General features: G+C 43.4%; 1 protein-coding gene across 3 annotated transcripts in view; it reads right to left on the minus strand.

The window, feature by feature from the left end:
- Positions 1–13,482, minus strand: part of MKRN2 (makorin ring finger protein 2) — a 27,271-nt gene extending 13,789 nt beyond the window's left edge. For 2 of the 3 annotated variants that reach the window (XM_017856121.1, XM_017856123.1), the window contains exons 1-2: positions 13,330–13,477; positions 396–524 (exon numbers count right to left, since the gene is read on the minus strand). In XM_017856121.1, coding sequence (XP_017711610.1) covers positions 396–524; positions 13,330–13,355 — 155 coding nt within the window. In that variant the 5' untranslated portion in view covers positions 13,356–13,477. Of the gene's footprint in view, positions 1–395; positions 525–13,329 lie in introns of all 3 variants that reach the window. The other variant, XM_017856122.1, reaches the window with a different exon arrangement.
- Positions 13,483–23,639: the final 10,157 nt, after the last annotated feature.

A 23,639-nucleotide genomic window follows, 5' to 3' on the forward strand; every position in this document is an offset into this window, starting at 1 on the left:
CAGGAGTTACGACCAGCCTGACCAACATGGTGAAACTCCGTCTCTACTAAAAATACAAAAAAAAAAAAAGTCAGCCAGGTGTAGTGGCAGGTGCCTATGATATCAACTACTCGGGAGGCTGAGGCAGGAGAAGTGCTTGAACCCTGGAGGCGGAGGTTGCAGACAGCCAAGATTGCGCCACTGCCCTCCAGCCTGGGCAACAGTGCAAGACTCCATCTCAAAAAAAAAAAAAAAAAGAAAATTAGTTTTAGGGTACTGAAACTGAGGTTTTAAATTTATTTGCCATACTTTTCCTAATGTTGTCATATTACTTTTACATTAAAATTTCCCCTTATCAAGACCTATTCTCCAAATGAAATCAGTGTCACAGCTGAAGCCTGTCGCAGAGTCCTTGCCTGCACCGAGTTCCATAGGCACAGTAGCCCTTCTGGTAGTACTTGCAGATGGTGGACGGCTTGCTGTTTGCCAAGTCATGTGAGAACAGGCACTGACTTCCTTCCCGACACACACCATGCATAAAATACCTGAAGAGAAAAGCACAGGCATACAACTTTCAGAAGCACATTTTGCTTTATAAAATCAGCTTATTCTTGAACCTAGCATACAAATATTTACCAAGTATATATTAGGTATAAAGGCTCTATTAGGCACTGGAGAGAGATCTATATATTTCCTTGATTCTACAACAGTGATTTCAGAGGCACTACAACTGATTCAATGACAGCTTTTCTGGAAGAGAAGCAAACAATCCCATATATTTCTATGTGAAGATATATCTTCCTGATTTGAGATATGTTCAACGTGAGCCACATAATTGAGAAAATACTCTGTGAAAAACTTCTCTCTGTTCTCAAGGAGCTTAAAGGGCATGACTAATGCAGCCAGAAGATCCGGGTTCAAGACCCAGCTCTGTCACTTAAGAACATGTCACAAAACCAACGTCCCTGGGCCTTGCTACCTTTCCCTATAAAATGAAGATTATACTACCCACTGAACTGGTTGTGGTGAGGATCAAATACCATCATGTGATATCAAAAGATATACACAGATGCTCCTCGACTAATGATGGGGTTACATCCCAATAAAGCCATTGTTTTCTGTTTTTTGTTTTGAGATGGAGTCTCTCTATGTCACCCAGGCCAGAGTGCAATGGCACAGTCTCAGCTCACTGCAATCTCTGCCTTCCGGGTTCAAGTGATTCTCCTAGCTCAGCCTAGGCTACCTTACTTATGCTCAGAACACTTACATTAGCCTACAGTTGGGCCAAATCATCTAACACAAAGTCTATTTTATAATAAAGTACAGAATAATCTCATGCAATTTATTGAACACTGTACTGAAAGTGAGAAACAGAAAGGTTGTATGGGTACTTGAAGTACAGTTTTTAATGAAAGCTGTTTCTGATACATTGTTTCAGATGCATCAGAATATCAGATGTATCACATGTTCTGTATCAGAATATTCTACTGAGATATCAGATCCTGGCCTTGAAGGAATAAGTGGTACAGGAATACCTGGGAGGCATTCTAACTCTGTCCAGCCAGGGTAGAGAGACCTGAGTGAATACTCAAACAGTAGAGACCCTAGATGAACATGCCTTGGTATTAAAGATAAACTAGGCTGGGCATGGTGGCTCACGCCTGTAATCCGGCCGAGGCAGGTGCATCACCTGAGGTCAGGAGTTCAAAACCAGACTGACCAACATGGAGAAACCCTGTCTCTACTAAAAAAAAAAATACAAAATAAGGGTCAGGTGTGGTGGCTCATGCCTGTAATCCCAGCACTTTTGGGAGGCCGAGGCGGGCGGATCATGAGGTCAGGAGATCGACGCCATCCTGGCTAACACGATGAAACCCCGTCTCTACTAAAAATACAAAAAATTAGCTTGGGGTTGTGGCTAGCGCCTGTAGTCAGCTACTCAGGAGGCTGAGGCAGGAGAATGGCGTGAACCCGGAGGCGGAGCTTGCAGTGAGCCGAGATCATGCCATTGCACTCCAGCCTGGGCAACAAGAGCGAAACTCCATCTCAAAACAAAACAAAACAAAAACAAATGAAACTTCTAGAAGTGAAAAATACAATGTCTGAAATGAGAATTACATTAGATGAGTTTAGTAGATGGGATACTACAAAGGAAAATATCAGAATACTTAAAGACACAGAATAGAAACCATCTGAGAGAGAGAGACAGAAACAAACTTTTGCTTCTGACTACCAAGGAGCACGGATCTTGGCTTCTCACTGTTTAAAAAAAAAAAAAAAACCCAACTGGAAAATGATACAATTTATGTGAAACAACTGCTTTCAGACAATAGAAAAAAGGACTGGTCCTCAAGAGAAGGAAAACACAGGAAGTAAGCCCCATATTTAGTCTGACTTCCTACCTGGAGGCATATTCTAGGTCTTGGTACTGGGGGGAGAACCTCAGGCAAATCACAGAGATTGGAGTTCAGGGAGGCTGCAGGGATTCTTTAAAGATCCATAAATAGTCCAGGCTCAGAGGCTCATGCCCGTAATCCCACCACTTTGGGAGGCCAAGGTGTGAGGACTGCCTGAGCCCAGAAGTTTGAGGTCAGCCTGGGCAACATGGCAAAACCCAATCTCTATAAAAAATATAAAAATTAGTCGTGCATGGTGGCTACTTGGGGGCCTGAGGTGGGAGGACTGCTTGAGCCCAGGAAGGAGATAGGCTGCAGTGAGCTCCGTTTGCACCACTATACTCCAGCCTGGGTGACAAACCAAGACCCTATCTCAAAACAAAACAAAACAAAAAACCCAAAAAACAAACAAAAAACCCTGTAAATAGAACCACACATAGGCCGCACGCAGTGGCTCATGCTTGTAATCCCAGCACTTTGGGAGGCCAAGGCGAGTGGATCGCTTGAGCTCAGGAGTTGAGATCAGCCTGGGCAACATGGTGAAACCTCGTCTCTACCAAAAAATATACAAAAAATGAGCCAGGCATGATAGTGTGCGCCTGTGCTCCCAGCTACTCAGGAAGACGAGGTAGGAGGATCGCTTGAGCCCAGGAGGCAGTGGTTGCACTGAGCCAAGATCGTGCTGCTGCACTCTAGCCTGGGTGACAGAGTGAGACCCTGTCTCAAAAAAAAAAAAAAAAAAAAGGTAAGTGGGGGAAAGAATCTTTTCAACAAATGATGCTGGACCCAAAATTGACTTGGAAAAAAAATACGTACCTGCTGATATGACCCAAAATGAAGTATAAAACAACCTATGACATATTCTAGCCAGAAACAATTAATTTGAATCCACAAAACCCCAGATCTAACTTCCAGTTCATAGAAAATACAGGAGACTGGGGACAACCTATGAAAGACATCTCGAGAAAACAACCAAATAAACACAAAAGAGGCTGCACGTGGGACCCAGGCCTACTCTCTTTATAAGTGCCATGTAACTAAAGGAGGCTGAGTCTGGAAAAGAGTTTGACAGTTTCTTAAAAAATATAAACATAAATCTACCATATGATGCAACAATTCTACGCCTAGGAATGTACCCAAGAAAATGAAAATGTATGTCCACACAAATACTTGTATATGAATGTCCAAAGCAGCATTATGCATAACAGTCAAAAAGTGGAAACAATCCAAATGTTCATCAACTGGTGAATAGACAGACAAAATGTGATTTATCCAAACAATGGGCTCTTATCCAGCCATAAAAAGGAAGGAGGTACTGGCACACACTACAACATGGATGAACCTTGAAAACATTATGCGGAGTGAAAGGAGCCGGACACAAGACCACATGTTGCATGATTCCATTTATACGCAATGTCAGAAAAGGCAAATCTATAGAGACAGAAAGTAGATTAAGTGGCTGCTTAGGGTTGGGAGAAGTGAGGGTGACTGCTAATGGGCACAAGGGATCTTTTGGGGGTGACAGAAATGTCCTAAAATTTAATTGTGGTGATGGTTGTACAACTTTGTAAATTCACTAAAAAGTTTTGCACTGTACACTTCAAACAGGTAAATTTTATGTTGTGTAACTTATACCTCAAAAAAGCTGTTAAAAAAGAGAAAAAAGGGAAGGGACAATGCTAGGTTAGCAGACAGAACACAAGGGACATAATAACCAGATGCAATACTTAGCTCTGGACTAGAATCTGGTTTCGACAAACAAGGTATAAAAGACATTTTTAAACCAGATATTTTGAAAGATATTTTGAAACAAATGTGAGTATGGACTAGGTATAAAATGAAAATTTATTAATATGGAAAGTTAAACACAATTAACTGAGAAGAGTAGATTATAAAACAGTTAATGGTGCAGCTGCTATAGAAAAACAGTATGGAAGTTCCTTAAAAAATTAAAAATATATTTACCATATAATCTGGTAATTCCAGTTCTGGGTATAGATACAAAATAATTCAGGCCAGGCCCAGTGGCTCACGCCGGTAATCCCAGCACTTTGGGAGGCTGAGGTGGCTGGATCACCTGAGGTCTGGAGTTTGAGACCAGACTGACCAACATGGTGAAACGCCATTTCTACTAAAAATACAAAAATTAGCAGGGCATGGTGGCGGGCGCCTGTAATTCCAGCTACTTTGGGGGCTGAGGCAGGAGAATCACTCGAATCCGGGAGGGAGAGGTTGCAGTGAGCCAAGATCACGCCACTGCACTCCAGCCTGGGCAACAGAGTGAGTCAGTTTCAAAAAAAAAAAAAAAGAAGACTTCAAAGTAGGGACTCAAACAAACATTTGGACACCCATGTTCATAGCAGCATTATTCACAATAGCCAAAAGGTGGAAGCACCCCAAGCAACCGCTGATGGATGAATGCATAAACAAGATGTGGTCTATCCATATACAATCAGCCTTAAAAAGAAAGGTGATTCTGACACATGTTACCTTGAGGACATTATGCTAAGTAAAATAAACCATACACAAAAAGGCAAATGCTGTATGATTCCACTTCTGCGAGGTCCCTAGAGTAGTCAAATTCAGAAAGACAGACAGTAGAATGAATGGTAGGTGTCAGAGGCTGGGGATGGGAGAAACGGAAGTGTTTTAATGGGTAGTACACAAAGTTTCAGTTTTGCAAGACAAAGAGCTCTGGAGATTGGTTACACAACAATCTGAATGCATGTAACAGAACTATAAACTTTAAAAATAGTTAAGATGGTAAATTTTATGGAAATTTTACCACAGTATTTTTTTTTTTTTTTTGAGATGGAGTCTTGCTGTCACCCAGGCTGGAGTGTAGTGGCACGATCTCGGCTCACTGTAACCTCCACCTCCCAGGTTCAAGCATTCTCCTGCCTTAGCCTCTGAAGTAGCTGGAATTACAGGCGACCGCCACCACGCCCAGCTAATTTTTGTATTTCTAGTAAAGACGGGGTTTCATCATGTTGACCAGGCTGGTCTTGAACTCCTGACCTCGTGATCCACCCACCTTGGCCTCCCAAAGTGCTTGGATTACAGGCGTGAGCCACTGCGCCCAGCTCACAATGAAATTCTTTAAACCAGTGTATACAGTATGATCTCATTTTGGTAAAAGATTATATATGTATACATATATGTACTTTAAAAATCAGACCCAGCCGGGTGCAGTGGCTCACACCTATAACCCCAGCACTTTGGGAGGTTGAGGCAGGTAGATCACTTGAGGTCAGGAGTTCAAGACCAGCCTGGCCAACATGGCGAAATCCCGTCTCTACTAAAAATACAAAAATCAGCTGGGCGTGGTGGTAGGTACCTGTAATCCCAGCTACTTGGGAGGGTGAGGCAGGATAATTGCTTGAACCCAGGAGGCTGAGGTTGCAGTGAGCCGAGATCGCACCACTGCACTCCAGCCTGGGCAACAGAGCAAGACTCCATCTCAAAAAAAAAAAAAAAAAATCTGGGGCCAGGCACAGTGGCTCATGCCTGTAATCCTAGCACTTGGGGACGATGAGGTGGGCAGATCTCTTGAGCCCAGGAGTTCAAGACTAGCCTGGGCAACATGGCAAAACCTCATCTCTACAAAAAATACAAAAATTAGCCAGCTGTGGTTGTGTGTGCCTGTAGTCCCAGCTACTAGGGAGGCTGAAGTGGGAGGATCACTTGAACTTGGAAATTGGAGACTGCAGTGAGCTATGATTGTATCACTGCACTCCAGTCTGGACAACACAGTGAGACCCTGTCTCAAAATAAAATCTGGAAAGATATATACTAGCATGTTAAGAGGAGTGATCCTTGAGGGTAAGATATATGATATTTTGTCTTTTATTTTGCAAATAGGAAAGCCAAGGCTCAGAGAGGTGAGGTGACTTACAGAAGATTTAATTGCTAGGTACGAGGACTCCAAGTCTGGTCTTTCCAGATAGCCCTGACCTTTCTCCAACAAAATCAATTTCCCTATCATGCTGCCTTCATCCCCATCATGGCCCCTGTGTAAAACACAGTAGCCCATATCTTTCATTCCATTGAATTACTATAACCCACCTTCCTTCATGGACCAGCATGAGTCTTGGCTAATCCAAAAGGCCTCCTCATACCCTCCAGCCCCCAGGCTCACTCACTAGTGGCATCCACATGCTATGGCACTTCACAGTCTGGGGCCCCAGATCCTCTCAAGCTAGTGCTCTGGAAGATGTAGTTGGGAACATCTGTTCTCTAATGAAGAATGTTTGGGAATAACTGCAGGAAGGCACAGCTAGAATATTACCAAATGCAAGCAGATATAGAAAGCCTCAACCTAACCATTTATACGGTGTTGTCTGAAAGTGGAAAACAGAATAGAATTACACAACAGGAAGGCCGGGCGCAGTGGCTCATGCCTGTAATCCCAGCACTTTGGGAGGCCGAGGTGGGCGGATCACCTGAGGTCAGGAGTTTGAGACCAGCCTGGCCAACATGGAGAAACCCCACCTCTACTAAACATACAAAAATTAGCCGGGCGTGGTGGTGGGTACCTGTAATCCCAATTACTCAGGAAGCTGAGGCATGAGAATCGCTTGAACCCAGGAGGCAGAGGGCTGCAGTGAGCTGAGATTGCGCCACTGCACTCCAGCCTGGCGACAGCGCAAGACACCATCTCAGAAATAAAAAAAAAAAAAAAGAACTAGACAACAGGAGGGAATGGTATGGCATTCCAGGAAGGCCCAAGAGGCCCAGACTGCTGGTGTCTCCAGAGAAAGGGTACTAGTGAACATGCTGCACATCTGCCCTAATCAGAAACCTCTGAAGAGAATTCTCCACTTGTTCCTCTCCCCAAAAGCAGAGGAAGTGCTGACCAGATATACCTGACAGTTTATTTTTTCCCAAGAAAATTGTAAAAGGATATTCTAGTATATAAGTCAGTCTCTCATGAGTTTGGCTAGTATGAGCCACCCCTATGTACACTAACAGAATCAAATTTCTGAGCCTACGAAATGAGAACTGGACCTCATGACGTAAGTGACTATACAGTGGTGCCATCCTACAGCCTTTACTAGGTAGTCAGATAGGCTTTCTCCACAGAGCACCCTCTTGTGGCGTACCACTAGATCTGCAGTCCCAATCTTTTTGGCACCAGGGACCAGTTTTATGGAAGACAATTTTTCCACAGAATGGGGGGATGGGGAATGGTTTCAGGATGATTCAAGCACACTACATTTATTGTGCACTTTATTATGGTAATCTATAATGAAATAAGTATACAAATCACTATAGTGTAGAATCAGTGAGACACTGAGCTTGTTCTTCTGCAACTAGATGGTCCCATCTGGGGGTCATGGGAGACAGTGACAGATCATCAGGCATTAGATTCTCACAAGAAGCACACAATGAAGATTCCTCACATGCACAGTTGACAATAGGGTTAATGCTTCTATGAGAATCTAATGCTGCTGCTGATCTGGCGGGAAGCAGAGCTCAGGTGGTAATGTGAGTGATGGGGAGTGACTATAAACACAGATAAAGCTTTGCTCACTTGCCCACTGCTCACCTCCTGCTGTGTGGCCTGGTTCCTAAAAGGCCATGGACTGGCTGGGGACCCCTGCACTAGATCAGACATTATGTAGTAATTTGCCATAAGGCTGTTATAGTTTAATTTTTAAAAAAGCACAGACAGAAGCTGGGAAACTAAGGGCATTTTTGTTAGAAACTTAAAGTTTCTGTTATGTACAATACTGATTTTATAAATACACAGAAGAGAGTTACATAGCAGATCTGAGACTGCTATCCTTAGGAAGGTCTGCTTCCGAGGCTGCCCCTTGCCTGGCATCTGGGAACTTGGCTAGTAACAGTTCTCTACACAGATACAAAATTTTCCCTAAACGATGGAGAGTGGTTCGCTGTGTCTAAACTGATGTACAAGGTAGTTCATGCTGAAAACCTACTTTCCTTCTGGGAGTCTGGAATTTTGGTTCATGCTAGGCAGAGGTGGCCTAGGTGACCAGCCTGGGCACTGAATCTCTAATGGGCTTCCCTGGACACATGTTGCTGCACTTTCATTGTTGTGTGGCCCTCTCAAGGAGGGAGAGATGCAGGAAGCCTGCACCCAGGCTCCTCTAGACCCCCTGTGTCTCCTGCCCTCATGATCTGGCTGTGACCCCTTACTAGATACGGTAATAATCTCAGACTTGAGTACAGCTGAATCCTGGGACCCACTTGTCCCAGTTCTAGACAATCTCTGGATTTGGGGTGGTCTTGGAGATCCCAAACACAAAAGTAGAGTATACATCTAAGCAGTTTGAGAATTCTTTTTGAGAAATGCTACTCAAGACTGCAATATTTCAATTGTCCTCAAACATGGTAATCTTTGAAGGTATAATAGTTAAAAAAAAAAAAAAAAAATCAGTGCCAAGAGCCAAGTCTGAATAACAAAGAGGTATCAGGATTAGTAAACTCATAAATACTGAAAGAGGACAGGTTCAAAGTGGCAACATAAGCAGTTACACAAAAGTGATATCTAATAAATACTGTATAGTTTCTTTTCTTTTCTTGGGTAGAGACAGGATCTTGCTATGTTGCCCAGGCTGGTCTCGAACTCCAAGGCTCAAGTGGTCCTCCTACCTCGGCCTCCCCAAGTGCTGGGATTACAGCATGAGCCACTGCACCAGCCAATACTGTATTGTTTCTTTTGAAGAAATTAGAACAGAAAATTTCTTGAAAGAACCAGGGTGGAAGACAGGCCCTGTATCAGATACTATTTGTTAACAAGGCAGACAAGAGGAAAGATTTTTTTAGGTAGTGGTCTCCTAAAAGGATGCCTTTTATAATTCTACCTCCACCTTCCACAGGTCCGATCCAGAAAACTTGCCTTCCAAACTGCGCTAATCATCTCTTCCACTAAAATACAAATATTTAACTGCCAACCAGAGCTTCCAGTTAGTTTTGCCATTTATAAGCTGGTGACTTCATAAAAGTCACTTCGCTTCTGTAAGTGACTGAGCTGAGATTTAAACAGATTCAAAAATAATTTCTAGACCACCATCACTGCCTTCAAGAAAGGCAAGTGTGAAACGAGTTATGTAAGAGGTGAAGTCAGCCCAGTCCTATTTTTGTAGCATATGTCACCATTTACACTCCCCAGTGACAAGCACAAAGCAACCTAGAGAGCACATCCTCCTTGTCCTTTGGGGCATCTCTGTCTTGTGCTTATAGTCATTCCTCTCCATCTATGTTATACTGATCTTACTCCAAGCCTCTTTCATGTTGCACTTTGTAATGAATTTCCAACTGCTAACCCTTCCTGATGGACAAACCGCCCCTCATATCTTCCAAGAGAGAGGACCGAGACATGAACTGGAGGAGGGGAGAGACGACTAGGCGGGTGAAGTGCATAGCTGGAGACTCAGAGCAGGTAGGTTCTTTCTGGGGGACACTCCAAAGGAGTGTTACCCTGGGTAACCCCAAAAGACTGTTTCAGACAGTATGGCTATTATACACTGCAGAGCACATCAGGTTCACTGCTGGCCACAGAACCACCAGCAGCTCCAGCAGCAGCAGTGCTGAGCGAAACAATCAATCTGGTTTTTTACAGGCCCTTCAATGTTGCCTCTCTGTTTAGCAAAACACTTTTGCAAATCACTTCCAAATATACAGGTAATTTGCATCCTCAGTGTCATTTTTTCTTTACATTTTCCTACATATTTTCACAGGCTAAAATTTTATGGCTGTAATCCTTGTGACAGCAGATCCACTGAGGGGGAAGGAAGCAAATGGTAGGCACTGTGGCAGGCTTGCAATAAATGTACTGATTAGAGGTGGGGATGAAATGAAGTACACTGTGGTGGTGAAGACACTGAAGTCAGACTGCTTGCTATGTGACCTTGAGCAAGTTATTTAAATCACCAAGCCTCAGTTTCCCCATCTGTAATATGATTATAATAACTGCACTTACTTCACAGACTGCTATGATAAACTACTGGGACGTTTGAGAAAATGCACGTAAGTGCTCATCCTAATACAAAATAAATGGTTTGTTGCTATTATTTAATTTTTAAACAGCCCTGCCGGTTAGGCATTACCATCCTCATTTCACAGATGAGGCAGTTGTGGCACAGGTGGTACGAGGATTAGAATCTAGAACTGCCCAACCCTGGGGCTCAAACTCTTCCTACCACCTGCCAGCTGAAAAGATCCCCCACGTTTTGTGACTTTCAAAGAATCAAAAGCCCGAGACTTGACTATCTTAGGACAATGAAATCCTGTGTCTTCTAATAGTGATTATGAGATGCAGGGAAGCTCTATCACAAAAGGAGAGGGTGAAATAAACTGGTTACCAAGCTATAATAAGGGCCTCCCCCAGGGCTCGGAAAACAGACTGGAAGACAGGGAGATGGTTGTGGGGGAGGGGAATCAGCAAAAATGATGCACAGATTGAGATTCTGGATAGAGTGGCACGTCAAGGAATCAGGAGAGCTGACAGCATAACTGTACAAGCAGTCATTTTTACCATTCCAGGCAATAAAAACACGGAGTGTCTTTGTCATTAGGTTTGAGACTGCTAGCATTTGATAAGCATCTCTTGGAGAGACATAATACCTAGCAGATTGGAAGCAAAACTGACATTATTCTACTGTCATTCAAAATAAACATGTACATCACATCCTACAGTCAGGAAAACAAACCTAAAACTTTGTGACCTGAAATTTAAAAAAAAACAAACCACCCTGCTTAGATCTGGTCCCCAAAATAAATCATACCTTGAACATTTCCTATAAATTATCAATGTCTAGAGATAAGTCTTTTGTTAATGAGATAATAAAGTAAGAAAAGCTTTTGGTAGATAAGCTGGTAGAAAAGTTTATAGTAAACACACTAATGTAAACTTGGTACTCTTGGTAATTTGGGTTTTTCTCACTTAAACACCGGTTATGTTTTTTATTCGACAAGGCAGTCATCGGGAGCCCTGACTCCTTTACACCCCTTTGTGAGTAAACTTCTTTGCAGTTTTACGTATCCTTATGTGAGTTTCCTTTCATGGGAACATATTAAAAGCTTTGAAAAGTCCTGCAGTAAAGAAATTTTAATTTAGCATTTTGAAACTTATCTGGAGGCCCTACAGTCTATGAGGGCATGAACTTGGATTTCATACCTCTGCCACTTGGAAGCTAAATGACCTTAGGCAAGTGACTTCAATGCTGAAGCTCAGTTTTACCATCTGTGGAATAGTGCTGGTTGCTGGATTATACACTACAGCACCTAAGAGCCCCAGCACATTGTAAGTCCCCAACAAACATTAGTTAGCACTTAAACAGAAGTGATCCCTTCTCAACATTCCAACCCAATCTTCATTTATATGGAGCAACATCCTGCAGAACACCCCTTTTGGGAAACAGAATTAAAGCTTTCAGGTCAAGCTATCTCCAGGTATATAAGGAAAAACTAAGATGATCCTGATTTAGGTCCTTGTGCCTCTACTAAGGTGTGAAATTTTAGGCAAATGTCAAGTCTTTCTGAGCATAAGATTCCTTATTTGTAAAATAAGATACTACAGAGTTGAGATTCAATTATAAAGCATTATTACATAAATGTGTACTGTTTTGTGGACACTTCTTAGATCAGGTACGGGAATAAATGGTAGAACTACACCATAGAGCGAGGGGAGGAATAGAGAGGTTTTTCTAGGAGGCTACAAGCTGCTTTACAGTGCACAATGACCTAGGAATACTTCCTCCAGCAGAAGAAACTTTATATAAATAAAAATACATAAACACACACAAACCTGTCTTCACAAAACACCTTCTAGTATAAATAACCTAGTAAAAGTCTTTTTATAGACACTAGGTGCAAATTTCTGACAATAGCTTAACATAAGCCACCTGGGCCTTGGATAAATTGAACAGTTAACGTACACTAATGCTAACAGGAAACTTATTACACAGTCACGTCTCAACTATTCATACCAATGAAGAGAAGTAACAACACAGAAAATAAACTGTTTATTCCACAAACTCTACAATTGTTTTTTAGCAATGTTTCCCACAAAAAAAACAAATGAAATTTGCCTTTTCCAAGCATGCAATTAAATTTTCGTTTTCCAAACATACAATTCAATAGGACTAGACTCCATTACCAGTAAGCCACAAGCTGACCAAGGAATGAGGGTGTTACAGAACCACACTATTCTATTTCACAGGAGCAGTCGCAGTGTAGCTATCTGGCTTTCTATTTTCTACAACAAACCATCCATTACCGTGGCATTTCTCCTCGTAAATGGCTCTCTCAGTAAGATAAGAGTGTCAACCCCTTTCAATCTCAGTCTCCTGCACTGTAAAATGGTAATAATAATCACTAAGTTGTCTTACTGTGAAGTCTGATGATAATGAATATAAAGCACTTGGAAATATGCAGGGCGCTTCACCGATATTCAGAAAATGCTATCTGTCGTTATTATTTTCCACACAACAATTTTTACTTGCTAACTCTCTGCAAGTTTAGATTGCATCTGGATTCTCCAAACTTCGAGACCCTTATAATCTATTAACAAATTACTCCTATGTGGTACCCCCATTTGTAATTGTCCTCTTGGGGTCCCTTTAATCAATTCCAAATCTTTTCCAGTTAAACCGTAAGCCCCAGAGCCCTCCCCTCAAGGCCCAGCATCCTGCACGGCCCTGGCTAGGACGTCCTTCCTCCCAGCCCACAGCGGCCACGCTTCAAACTCGCGGCGTAGCCCCCAGCGCTGGCCTCGCCCCGCGTCTCAGTCATGCATTTCCCGGATCCCCGGCTCTGGCCGGCGCTCGCTCTGCCTCGCAAAGCCCCGCTGCTAACAGCTGAGTAACTTTTCGAGTCCCGCTCTAGCCTCAGGTTCCCGAGCGGCAGAATTGGCGCGCACCGGTACCCCTGCGGCCTCGAGGAGCGGCCTGAAGTGGCCCGGCGCTCCTGGCACCCGCGCACTGACCTGCAAGTGACCTGCTTGGTGCTCATGGTGGCGGGGCTGAAGGACCGTCGTCGTACCGCCGCCTCTCGCAGCCGCTGCCGCCTCGGCCTTGGCCCTGGCCCGGCCCATCCCGCGTAGCCGCGTCACGCCGGCGCACGCCGCCCCGCCGGTGTGGCACCTTTGTAGCGCCGGCGGGTAACGTAGCCGCCGTCATAATTGGTTCCGCACCGGGGGTCGGGCAGGCGGTCCCGGCATCCCTGCTCTGGGTGTCCCGCACTTCCAGGCCTCCGGGGCGGAGCCTGGCTGGCATCCTAGTCCTGCCAGTCTTATCCCTATGCCTACTGTTAGTGCCTCCGATTCTGTCCCCATCGCCAAGAGTATTCCTTAGCGATCTCCCGCCTCCTTCGAGGCACTTCACCCCTCCTGGGGCAAACTCCCGCCTCTCCTCTTAATCCCAGGTTCCCCTATCCATTCAAACTTGCACTCACTGGGCACCCTTCTCAGGCCCTGCCTCAACTGTTCCCGCTGGACCTCGCCTTCCACTTAAGGAAATTCCTTAGCCCTCTCCCAACTGCTCTTTCCCCAAATCTCTACTTCCACAAGTTTTAGCCTTCATTTTCTTTCCTGCCAGTCCTGTGCTGTTCGTCTTCCATTTCCTATGGTGGAAACCCCAAAAGTTATTTTTGACACTTCCCTCTAGCTCTCTATACCCTGCAAATTCTGCTCCCATACCTCTGTCCAATGCGTCCTCTTCTGCCCCTTTCCACCGTCAGCGTTCGTCGAAACAACCATTCCTTCTACCTAGCACCATGCAATAACTCTTTTTTTTTTTTTTTTTTTTTTTTTTTTTTTTTTTTTGAGACGGAGTCTCTCTCTTGTTGCCCAGGCTGGAGTGCAGTGGGGCGATCTCGGCTCACTGCAACCTTCGCCTCCCGGGTTCAAGAGATTCTCCTGCCTCTCAGCCTCCCAAGTAGCTGGAATTACGGGCGTGCACGCCCGACCAGCCATGCTATAGCCTTTTAACTGGTCTTTTGGCTTCCGCTCCAGGTAAAATCTATTTTAAAACATAAATCGGATCATGTCATTCACCTTTTAATCTTACAATGGTTTCTCATTGCTTAAAAACTCGAGATACATAACATGCACAATGTAAGTGCACAAAACACATTCTGTGAATTTTTGCACATGCATACACTCACGAAACTACCACCCAGATCAAAATAAAGAATTTTTTGTTTTGTTTTGAGACAGGGTCTTGCTCTGTCGCCCAGGCTGGAGTGCAGTGGCGCCATCGTAGTTCAAGCAATCCTCTGCCTTAACCTCCCCAGCAGCTGGGAATACAGGTGCGCGACACCATGCTCGACTAACTTCAAAGTGCTGGAGTAAGGAAAGGCTGAGCCGGAAGGATCCTTTGAGCACAGTTCACTGCAGTCGAGGCTACAGTGAACTGTGATCGCACCACTGCACTCCAGCCTAGGTCACAAAGCAAGACCCCGTCTCTTAAAAAAAAAAAAAAAAAAAGGTGGGGTTGTGGGGTGGGGGTGGATATTATCGACACCCCGGAAGGCTTCCTTATGGTCCTTCCCAGTCAATACAAAAGTCATTGCTTGGGTTCATCTCTATCACTACAAATTAGTTTAACTATTCTTGACTTTCATATAAATAATAATTCAGTACCTACGCTTTTGTCTGCCTTCTTTTGACCAACATTGTATCTGTGAGATCTTTCCATGTTATGTATGTATAGCTGTATGTTCTTCTTTTACTTTGCTATAAAAATATTGAGTCTTCCAATGAATGAGCATGGTATATACTTCCAATTACTTAGAACTTTTGAAATTTTTCTCAGGAATGTGGAAGTATACTGGAAATTTTGTTTCCAGTGTCTTGAATATTGCATTTTAATTCGTAACACATTTGATCCATGCAATTCATGCTCATAAAATTCCATTTCTTTTTTTTTTTTTTTTTTTTTTTTTGAGACAGAGTCTTACTCTGTCACCCAGACTGGAGTGCAGTGTCTTGCTCCTGGCTGACTGCAACCTCTGCCTCCCGTGTTCAAGCGATTCTCCTGTCTCAGCCTCCGGAGTATCTGGGATTGCAGGCGCACGCTGCCACGCCCAGCTAATTTTTTGTGTTTTAGTAGCCAGGGGGTTTCACTGTGTTGCCCAGGCTGGTCTCGAACCTCTGAGCTCAGGCAATCCACCCGCCTCAGCCTCCCAAAGTGCTGGCATTACAGGCGAGAGCCACCGCGCCCAGCCCATGCCACTTATTTTTTAAATTCAGCTTATCTCATTCTTTATGGAATACATTCACGATATGAACGTTATTATGTTCAAATATTTTAAAAGTGTAAAGTGAAAAGTCTCAGTCTCCTGTCAATTTAGTTCCCGCCTCTTCAAAACAAAAGCAGAAACATTTTTTAAAACTCAAAACCTAGCCACTGTTACAAACTTTGTATACATCTTTCCAGAATTTCTTTAAATATACACAAGTATATTTCTTTAAATATACACAAGTATATTTCTTTAAATATACGTATTTTCTCCCCTTTTTAGAAAAGGTAACATACATACTGTTCTGCACAGCATATATAATCAGTGAAGATTTTTCCATATCAGTACATAGAGCCTCTTCCTCCTTTTGTAGAACTGTAGAGTATTCCATTGTACGACTATGCCGTAAGTTATTTCATCAGCCTTGTACTGCTGGTCCCCTTTAGGGTGTCTGTAAAACACTGGATAGGGCACTAAAAGTAAAACACTGGATCGGGCACTTTCAGGATCTCCTGAGGGCTGTGTCATGGGCAAAATATACATATATGGAAAAAAATAATAAAAAACTGGATCAACGACAGCCAGTGTGCACTTCCACAGCTGTACCCAACAGCTTGGTTCCTGCCACTGTCATGGTACTTAGCACTTAGATTTTTCCCGAAGGATACAAGCAGTCTCCACTTGGGGTTCTTCCGGCATTATCTGGCGCTGGGCACTAAACACTAAGTCCTGCCCTACCGGGGAAGTGGAACTCATTTTCCTCACCCGCAAGGAACCCGCCCTGGCAGAGAACGCAGGGCCACTCGCTCCTGCCCGCAGCAGGGGCGCATAAAACTTTACGTCTGCTTAGATAACCACCAGCTCCCGTTCTCGGCCCATAGGAAAAGCAACTTTGCTACCAAACACACAGGGGAAAAAGGCGTATCAGATGGAGGCGGGTGAAGAAGCTGAGAAAACAGAAGAGAAGGGTGGCTCCCAGCTCGGGACTCAAAATGGCCATCTGGGCGTAGAGACACAGAGACCCTTTGCGCAGACGTGCGCCGAGGGTCTTGCAAAGCTTTCGTTTTCTTTGTGTGCCGGTCTGTCCCTAGATGCAGTTTTCGATGCTATTTCAAACGATATTCCTAAAATTTCCGAATTGCTTGTCGCTTATATGTAGAAATACACTAGATCTTTGTATACTGAGCTGGGATTCAGCTCCATGCTAAATTTTGAATTAATTCTAATGGTTTATTTGTAGGTTGTTATCGATTTTCTACAATCACGCCATCAGCAAATAATGACAGTTTTGCTTCCTTTTCATCTTTATATCTTTTTCTTTTCCTTGCTTTATTGCATGCACTGTCTATAGCCTTCAGAATAATGTTAGGAAGTAATAATAGTGTACATCTTATTTTGTTCCTGGAGTCAATGAAAATATTTAATATTTTACTTTAAAATTATTTAATATTTTAGTTTAAAATATTAAACTAATACTTTAATTAAAATGTTAGCCCTATTTTTTTTGAGGCTATCCATTGCCAAGTTAAGTTTCTTTCTAGTTTTCTTAGCATTTTTACCGTGAACACATCTTGACTTTTATCACTTTTTTTTTTTGGCATGTACTGAGAAACCTATATTGTTTTTCCCTTTTATACTGGTAATGTATTGAATTATACTGATTGATTTTTAATGTTAACCCTCTCCAATTGCTCAGGATAAACCCCACATGACCATGATATATTTTCTATAAATCATCTATTTGTTAAAATTGTGTTTAGAATTTTGCATCCTTGTGTATGAGAGATATTAGTCTGTAGTGTTCCTTTCTTATAATGTCCACGCCAAGGGTTGGTATCTGGGATATGCTGGTCTCATAAAATGAGTTTGGAAGTCTTTCTTTTATATTCTCTGGAAACATCTGTGTAATATGGGTATTAATTTTTCCCTTAAATGTCTGGAAGAATTTACCATGGAAGCCACCTCAGCCTGCAGTTTACTGTGCATGAAGTTTTTTATTTTTTTTGGAGACAGGGCCTCACTTTGTCATCACCCAGGCTGGGGTGCCGTGGTGCGATCTTGGCTCACTGAAGCCTCTACCTCCTGGTTTCAGCCCCTCAAGTAGCTGGGACTACATGTGTGCGCCAGGCACGCTCCACCACTCCTGGCCAATTTTTGTATTTTTTATAGACAGGAGATCTCACTATGTTGCCCAGGCTGGTTTCAAACTCCTGAGCTCAAGCAATTTGCCCACCTCGGCTTCCCAAAGTGCTAGGATTACAGGCATGAGCCACCACGCCCAGCCTGCAGGAAGATTTTTAATTAAAGATTTAAATGTGGGGCATGGTGGCTCACACCTGTAATCCCAGAACTTTGGGAGGCCTAGGCAGGCGGATCACCTGAGGTCAAGAGTTCAAGACCAGCCTGGCCAACATGGAGAAACCCCGACCCTACTAAAAATACAACATTAACCAGGTGTGGTGGCACATGCCTGTAATCCCAGTTACTCAGGAGACTGGGGCAGGAGAATCCCTTGAAACCGGGAGGCAGATGTTTTGGTGAGCCGAAATGGTACCCCTGCACTCCAGCCTGGGTGACAGAGTGAGACTGCATCTTTAAAAAAAAAAAAAATTAAAATTAAAATTAAAAAAATTAAAAGATCTCATTGCTTTCTTATATATAAAGCTATTTGGATTTCATTTTTTATGGTGGTTTTGGAAAGCTTTTTTTTTTTTTGAGATGGAGTCTTGCTGTGTTGCTCAAGCTGAAGTGCAGTGGCATGATCTCAGCTCACTGCAACCTCTGCCTCCAGGGTTCAAGCAATTCTCTGCCTCAGCCTCCCAAGTAGCTGGGATTACAGGCGCCCACCATGGCTAATTTTTTGTATTTTTAGTAGAGATGGTGTTTCACCATCTTAGCCAGGCTGGTCTTGAACTCCTAACCTAGTGATTCACCTGCCTCAGCCTCCCAAAGTGCTGGGATTACAGGCGTGAGTCACCGCGCCTGGCCTTCTTTGTTTTTTATATCGGAGCATTTGGTCCATTTACACTAAATGTAATATAGTTGGATTTAAATGTATCCTCTTGATTTTTGTTTTTCTTTTTTTTTTTCTTGAGACAGAGTCTCACTCTGTCACCCAGGCTGAAGTGCGATGGTGTGATCTCAGCTCTCTGCAACCTCACCTCCTGGGTGCAAGCGAATCTCCTGCATCAGTCTCTGGAATAGCTGGGACTACAGCCATGCGCCAACATGCCAAGCTAATTTTGTGTTTTGTATTTTAGTAGAGATAGGGTTTCACCATATTGGCCAGGCTGGTCTCAAACTCCTGACCTCAGGTGATCTGCCCACCTTGGCCTCCCAAAGTGCTGGGATTACAGGTGTGAGCCACTATGCCTGGCCTTTTTTTCTTAAAAAATCGTTCATTGAGAGATATTTATTTTCTATTCACACAATCTGTTATTTGTTCTTTATTTCTCCTTTCATGTATTCCTTTGGGTTATTTTCCATTATTCTATAGTTTTTTTTTTTTTTTTTTTTTTTTTTTTTTTTTGAGATGGAGTCTTGCTCTGTTGCCCAGACTGGAGTGCAGTGGCACAATCTCGGCTCACCACAGCCTTCGCCTCCCAGGTTTAGGTGATTCTCCTGCCTCAGCCCCCCGAGTAGCTGGAACCACAGATGCGTACCATCACACCCTGGCTAATTTTTGTATTTTTTATAGAGATGGGGTTTCACTAACTTTGGCCAGGCTGGTCTCAAACTCCTGGCCTCAAGTGATCCACCCGCCTCAGCCTCCCAGAGTGCTGGGACTACAGGGATGAGTCACTGAACCTGTCTTTTTTTTTAAATAAAATGTAATGACAGAGGGGTGGTGGTGGTTGTTCTGTGGGTCTTGGCCACTTGCTAGCTGTCAGGGCAGGAGGGTGGCTCCTTGGGTTGGTGAAAGCGGTATGCAACCAAGTCCAAGGGAGACGGGCAGGATTTCGCCTCTGTCATGTCCCACTGATGGGTGGATACCTATGCAATCTGAAAGAATGAACTAGACCTGTATTACTGATACTGTGAAGAAACTGGTTATTTTACCAAGGCTTTGACTGGAATGGTACACTTTGCTTTAAGGAATCAAATGGATATGGGTCTACTAGGGAATGTATCCGAGTCACGCAGCAAACTATGTTAGCAGAGGAAGTTGTCTGAGTTACCCAACACCAAAATATGTTACTGGTGGCAGGTGTCCGAGTTACTGGCAGTGAATCCGTACAGGCCTGCAGCAACTTCAATTCTTGCCTCCTCACAAGAAAGAATTCGACTGAGGGGCATAAGGCAGAAAAAGAGACTGAGGCAAGTTTTAGAGCAGGAGTGAAAGTTTATTAAAAAGCTTCAGAACAGGAATGAAAAGAAAGTAAAATACACTTGGAAGAGGGCCAAGTGGGCATCTTGCAGGACAAGTGCCTGGCTAGGTTTTAAAAATTTTTTGGAGAGATGGGGTCTTGCTATTTTGCCCAGGCTTATTCTATGGGTTTTGACAAATGTGTAATGACATATTATAGTAGTTTCGCCTCCCTAAAAATTCTCTGTACTCTATTTATCCCTCCCTTCCCTCAACCACTGATCTTTTTCCTGTCTCAGCAGTTTTGCCTTTTCCACAGTTTCATATAGTTGGAGTCATACAGTACACAGCCTTTTCAGAGTGGCTTCTTTCATAAGCAATACGCATTTAAGTTTCCTCCATGTCTTTCATGGCTTGATAGCTCACCTCTTTTCGGCACTGAACAATAGTCCCTTGTCTGGATGTAGCACGGTTTTTCCATTCACCTGCTGAGGGACATCTTGGTTGCTTCCAAGTATTAGCAATTATGAATGAAGCTGCTGTAAACGTCAATGTGCGGGTTTTTGTGTGGACATAGGTTTTCATTCATTTGAGTAAATACCAAAGAGCACAATTTCTGGGTCACATGTAAGAGTTTGTTGGGTTTTGTAATAAACTGGCAGACTATTTTCCAAATCACTATACCATTTTGCATTCCCACCAGCAATGAGAGTTCCTATTGCTCCACATCCTCTCCAGTGTTTGGTATTCTCAGTGTTTTGGATTTTAGCCATTCTAATAGGTGAGAGTTCATCACTAGAAAAATTGCCCTATAAGAAATACTAAAAGGAGTTCTTCAAGCCAAAATTATAGGGCGCTACGTATAATCCCAGCAATTTGTGACCATGACGCAGGAGTTCAAGACCAGCCTGGGCAACATAACAAGACCCTGTCTCTATAAAAATTAAAATTAAAATATTAGCCAGCTGTGGTGTTATGCATCTGTAGTCCCAGCTGATTGGGAGGCTGAAGTGGGAGGATCCCTTGAGCCCAGAAGTTTGAGGCTGCAATGAGCACTGATTCTGCCACTGCACTCCAACGTGGGTGACAGAGCAAGACCCTGTCTCAAAAAATAAAATAGGCTGGGTATGGTAGTTCACAACTGTAATACCAGCACTTTGGGAGGCTGAGGCAGGTGGATCACTTCAGGTCAGGAGTTTGAGACCAGCCTGGTCAACATGGTGAAACCATGTCTCTACTAAAAATACAAAATTAGCTGGGTGCAGTGGTGCATACCTGTAATCCCAGTTACTTGGGAGGCTAAGGCAGGAGAATCGCTTGAACCCGGGAGATGGAAGATGCAGTGAGCCAAGATTGCACCACTGCACTCCAGCCTGGGCAATGGAGCAAGACTCCATCTCATAAATAAATAAATAAATAAATAAATAAATAAATAAATAAAATAGGGCAGGCGTGGTGGCTCACACCTGTAATCCCAACACTTTGGGAGGCCAAGGCAGGCAGATCACGAGGTCAGGAGTTCAAGACCAGCCTGGCCAACATTGTGAAATCCCATCTCTATTAAAAATACAAAAAATTAGTCAGGCGTGATGGTGGGTGCCTGTAGCCTCAGCTACTTGGGAGGCTGAGGCAAAGGGATCACTTGAACCTGGGAGGTAGAGGTGGCAGTGAGGCAAGATCATGCCACTGCACTCCAGCCTAGGCAAGAGTGAGACTCCTTCTCAAATAAAATTAAAATAAAATGCCTTTAAAATTTTTTTACAACTACAATTTGTTTTATTTAGTTTTCTGTGCCTATGTTTTATTTTATAATAAGATTTTAAAGATAGAGACATGGTAAAAAAAGGATTGAAGATGCTTATGTTGAAAAAAAGTGCTGGTGTATTTAAAATGTTTATTAAAGCATGGTGTCTCAATCCTTTTTCATGAGATTAACAATACCTCTTGGTGTTGGTGTCAGAAAGATTATATTCTCAATTGAAAGTGGCTTGGGTCACTCAAGCAACCTAACAAACAATACCATGCGGTTTATTTATTTATTTGAGACAGAGTTTCACTCTGTAGCCAGGCTGGAGTGTAATGGTGCAGTCACAGCTCACTGCAACCTCCACCTCCTGGGTTCAAGCGATTCTCCTGTCTCAGCCTCCCGAGTAGCTGGGACTACAGGCATCTGCCACCATGCCCAGCTAATTTTTGTAACTTTAGTAGAGACAGGGTTTCACCATATTGGTCAGGATGGTCTTGAACTCCTGACCTCAGGTGATCCACCTGCCTCGGCCTCCCAAAGTGCTGGGATTACAGGCGTGAGCCACTGCGCCCAGCCATACCATGTGGTTTATATTAATACTGAACAATCTCAGGTCCTTGTCACCTGAGCTGTGTCTAGCTATAACCTCTCTGCCTTCACTGTAACGAGAAGGTTGGTTGAAATGATTTCTGAGGTCCTTTCTAGTTCTGTGAGTCTGATGATCATTCTCATGTTATAACACTGAAGATGCACTTTTTTGCATTTTGGCATACTGTAATTTATTTAAATGTACATTGAAATACTTAACCCTCCTGAAGTGCCTTTACCTGCCATGATACCTTCTCTGTGGGTCTCCCCTTTAAGACTGCTTATCTTTGGAACTACAGGCATCAATTGGGCCTTAGTTAAAGTGTAATACAACCAAAATGTGGATTCCCATGCCATCTGAAAGAATGAACTAGACCTACATTACTGATATTGTGGAAAGTTTCCAAGATGAGGCAAAAACACAAATTTCAAAACAGTATACAATATAACAATATTGAGAGCTTTTGTTTTGTTCTGTTTTGTTTTAGAGATAGGGTCTCACTCTGTCACCCAGGCTGGAGTGCAGTGGTGTGATCATGGCTCACTGCAGCCAAGACCCCTTGGGCTCAAGCAATCCTCCCACCTCAGCCTCCCAAGTAGCTGGGACTACAGGTACACACCACCACATCTGGCTAATTTTTGTATTTTTTGTAGAGATGGAGTCTTGTCATGTTGCCCAGGCTGGTCTTGAAGTCCCCAGGCTCAAGTGATCCACCTGCCTCAGCCTCCCAAAGTGCTGGAATTATAGGTGTGAGCCACCATACTCAGCCAATATTGAGCTTTTTAAAAACCTAACATACCATTAGTTTTCTCCAGAAAGTAGAATATGGTGGGTGGAAAAATGTTACGTGAGAAAGAAGGGGTATTACTTTTTTTCTGAACATTTTTATGGAATTGCTTAAAATTATTTTATTTATTTATTTATTTAGAGACAGGGTCCCACTTTGTTGCCCAGGCTAGAGCACAGTGGGATGATCTTGGCTCAATGCAGCCTCAAGCCTCAAGTGATCCTCCCATCTCAAGCCACCTGAGTAACTGGGACTACAGGCATGCACCACCACACCTAGCTAAAAATTATTTTTAAATTGTACACCCCATCTACCCTGATGTGATTATTGCACATTGTATGCCTGTATCAAAATATCCCATGTAGGCTGGGCGCAGTGGTTCACGCCTGTAATCCCAGCACTTTGGGAGGCTGAGGCAGGAGGATCATCTGAGGTCAGGAGTTTTAGACCAGCCTGGCCAACATGGTGAAAACCCATCTCTATTAAAAGTACAAAAATGAGGCCGGGCGCGGTGGCTCAAGCCTGTAATCCCAGCACTTTGGGAGGCCGAGACGGGCGGATCACGAGGTCAGGAGATCGAGACCATCCTGGCTAACACAGTGAAACCCCGTCTCTACTAAAAAATA

The sequence above is a fragment of the Rhinopithecus bieti genome, unplaced genomic scaffold (genome assembly GCF_001698545.2).
Source record: "Rhinopithecus bieti isolate Rb0 unplaced genomic scaffold, ASM169854v2 scaffold_44365, whole genome shotgun sequence".
Lineage (NCBI taxonomy): Eukaryota > Metazoa > Chordata > Mammalia > Primates > Cercopithecidae > Rhinopithecus > Rhinopithecus bieti.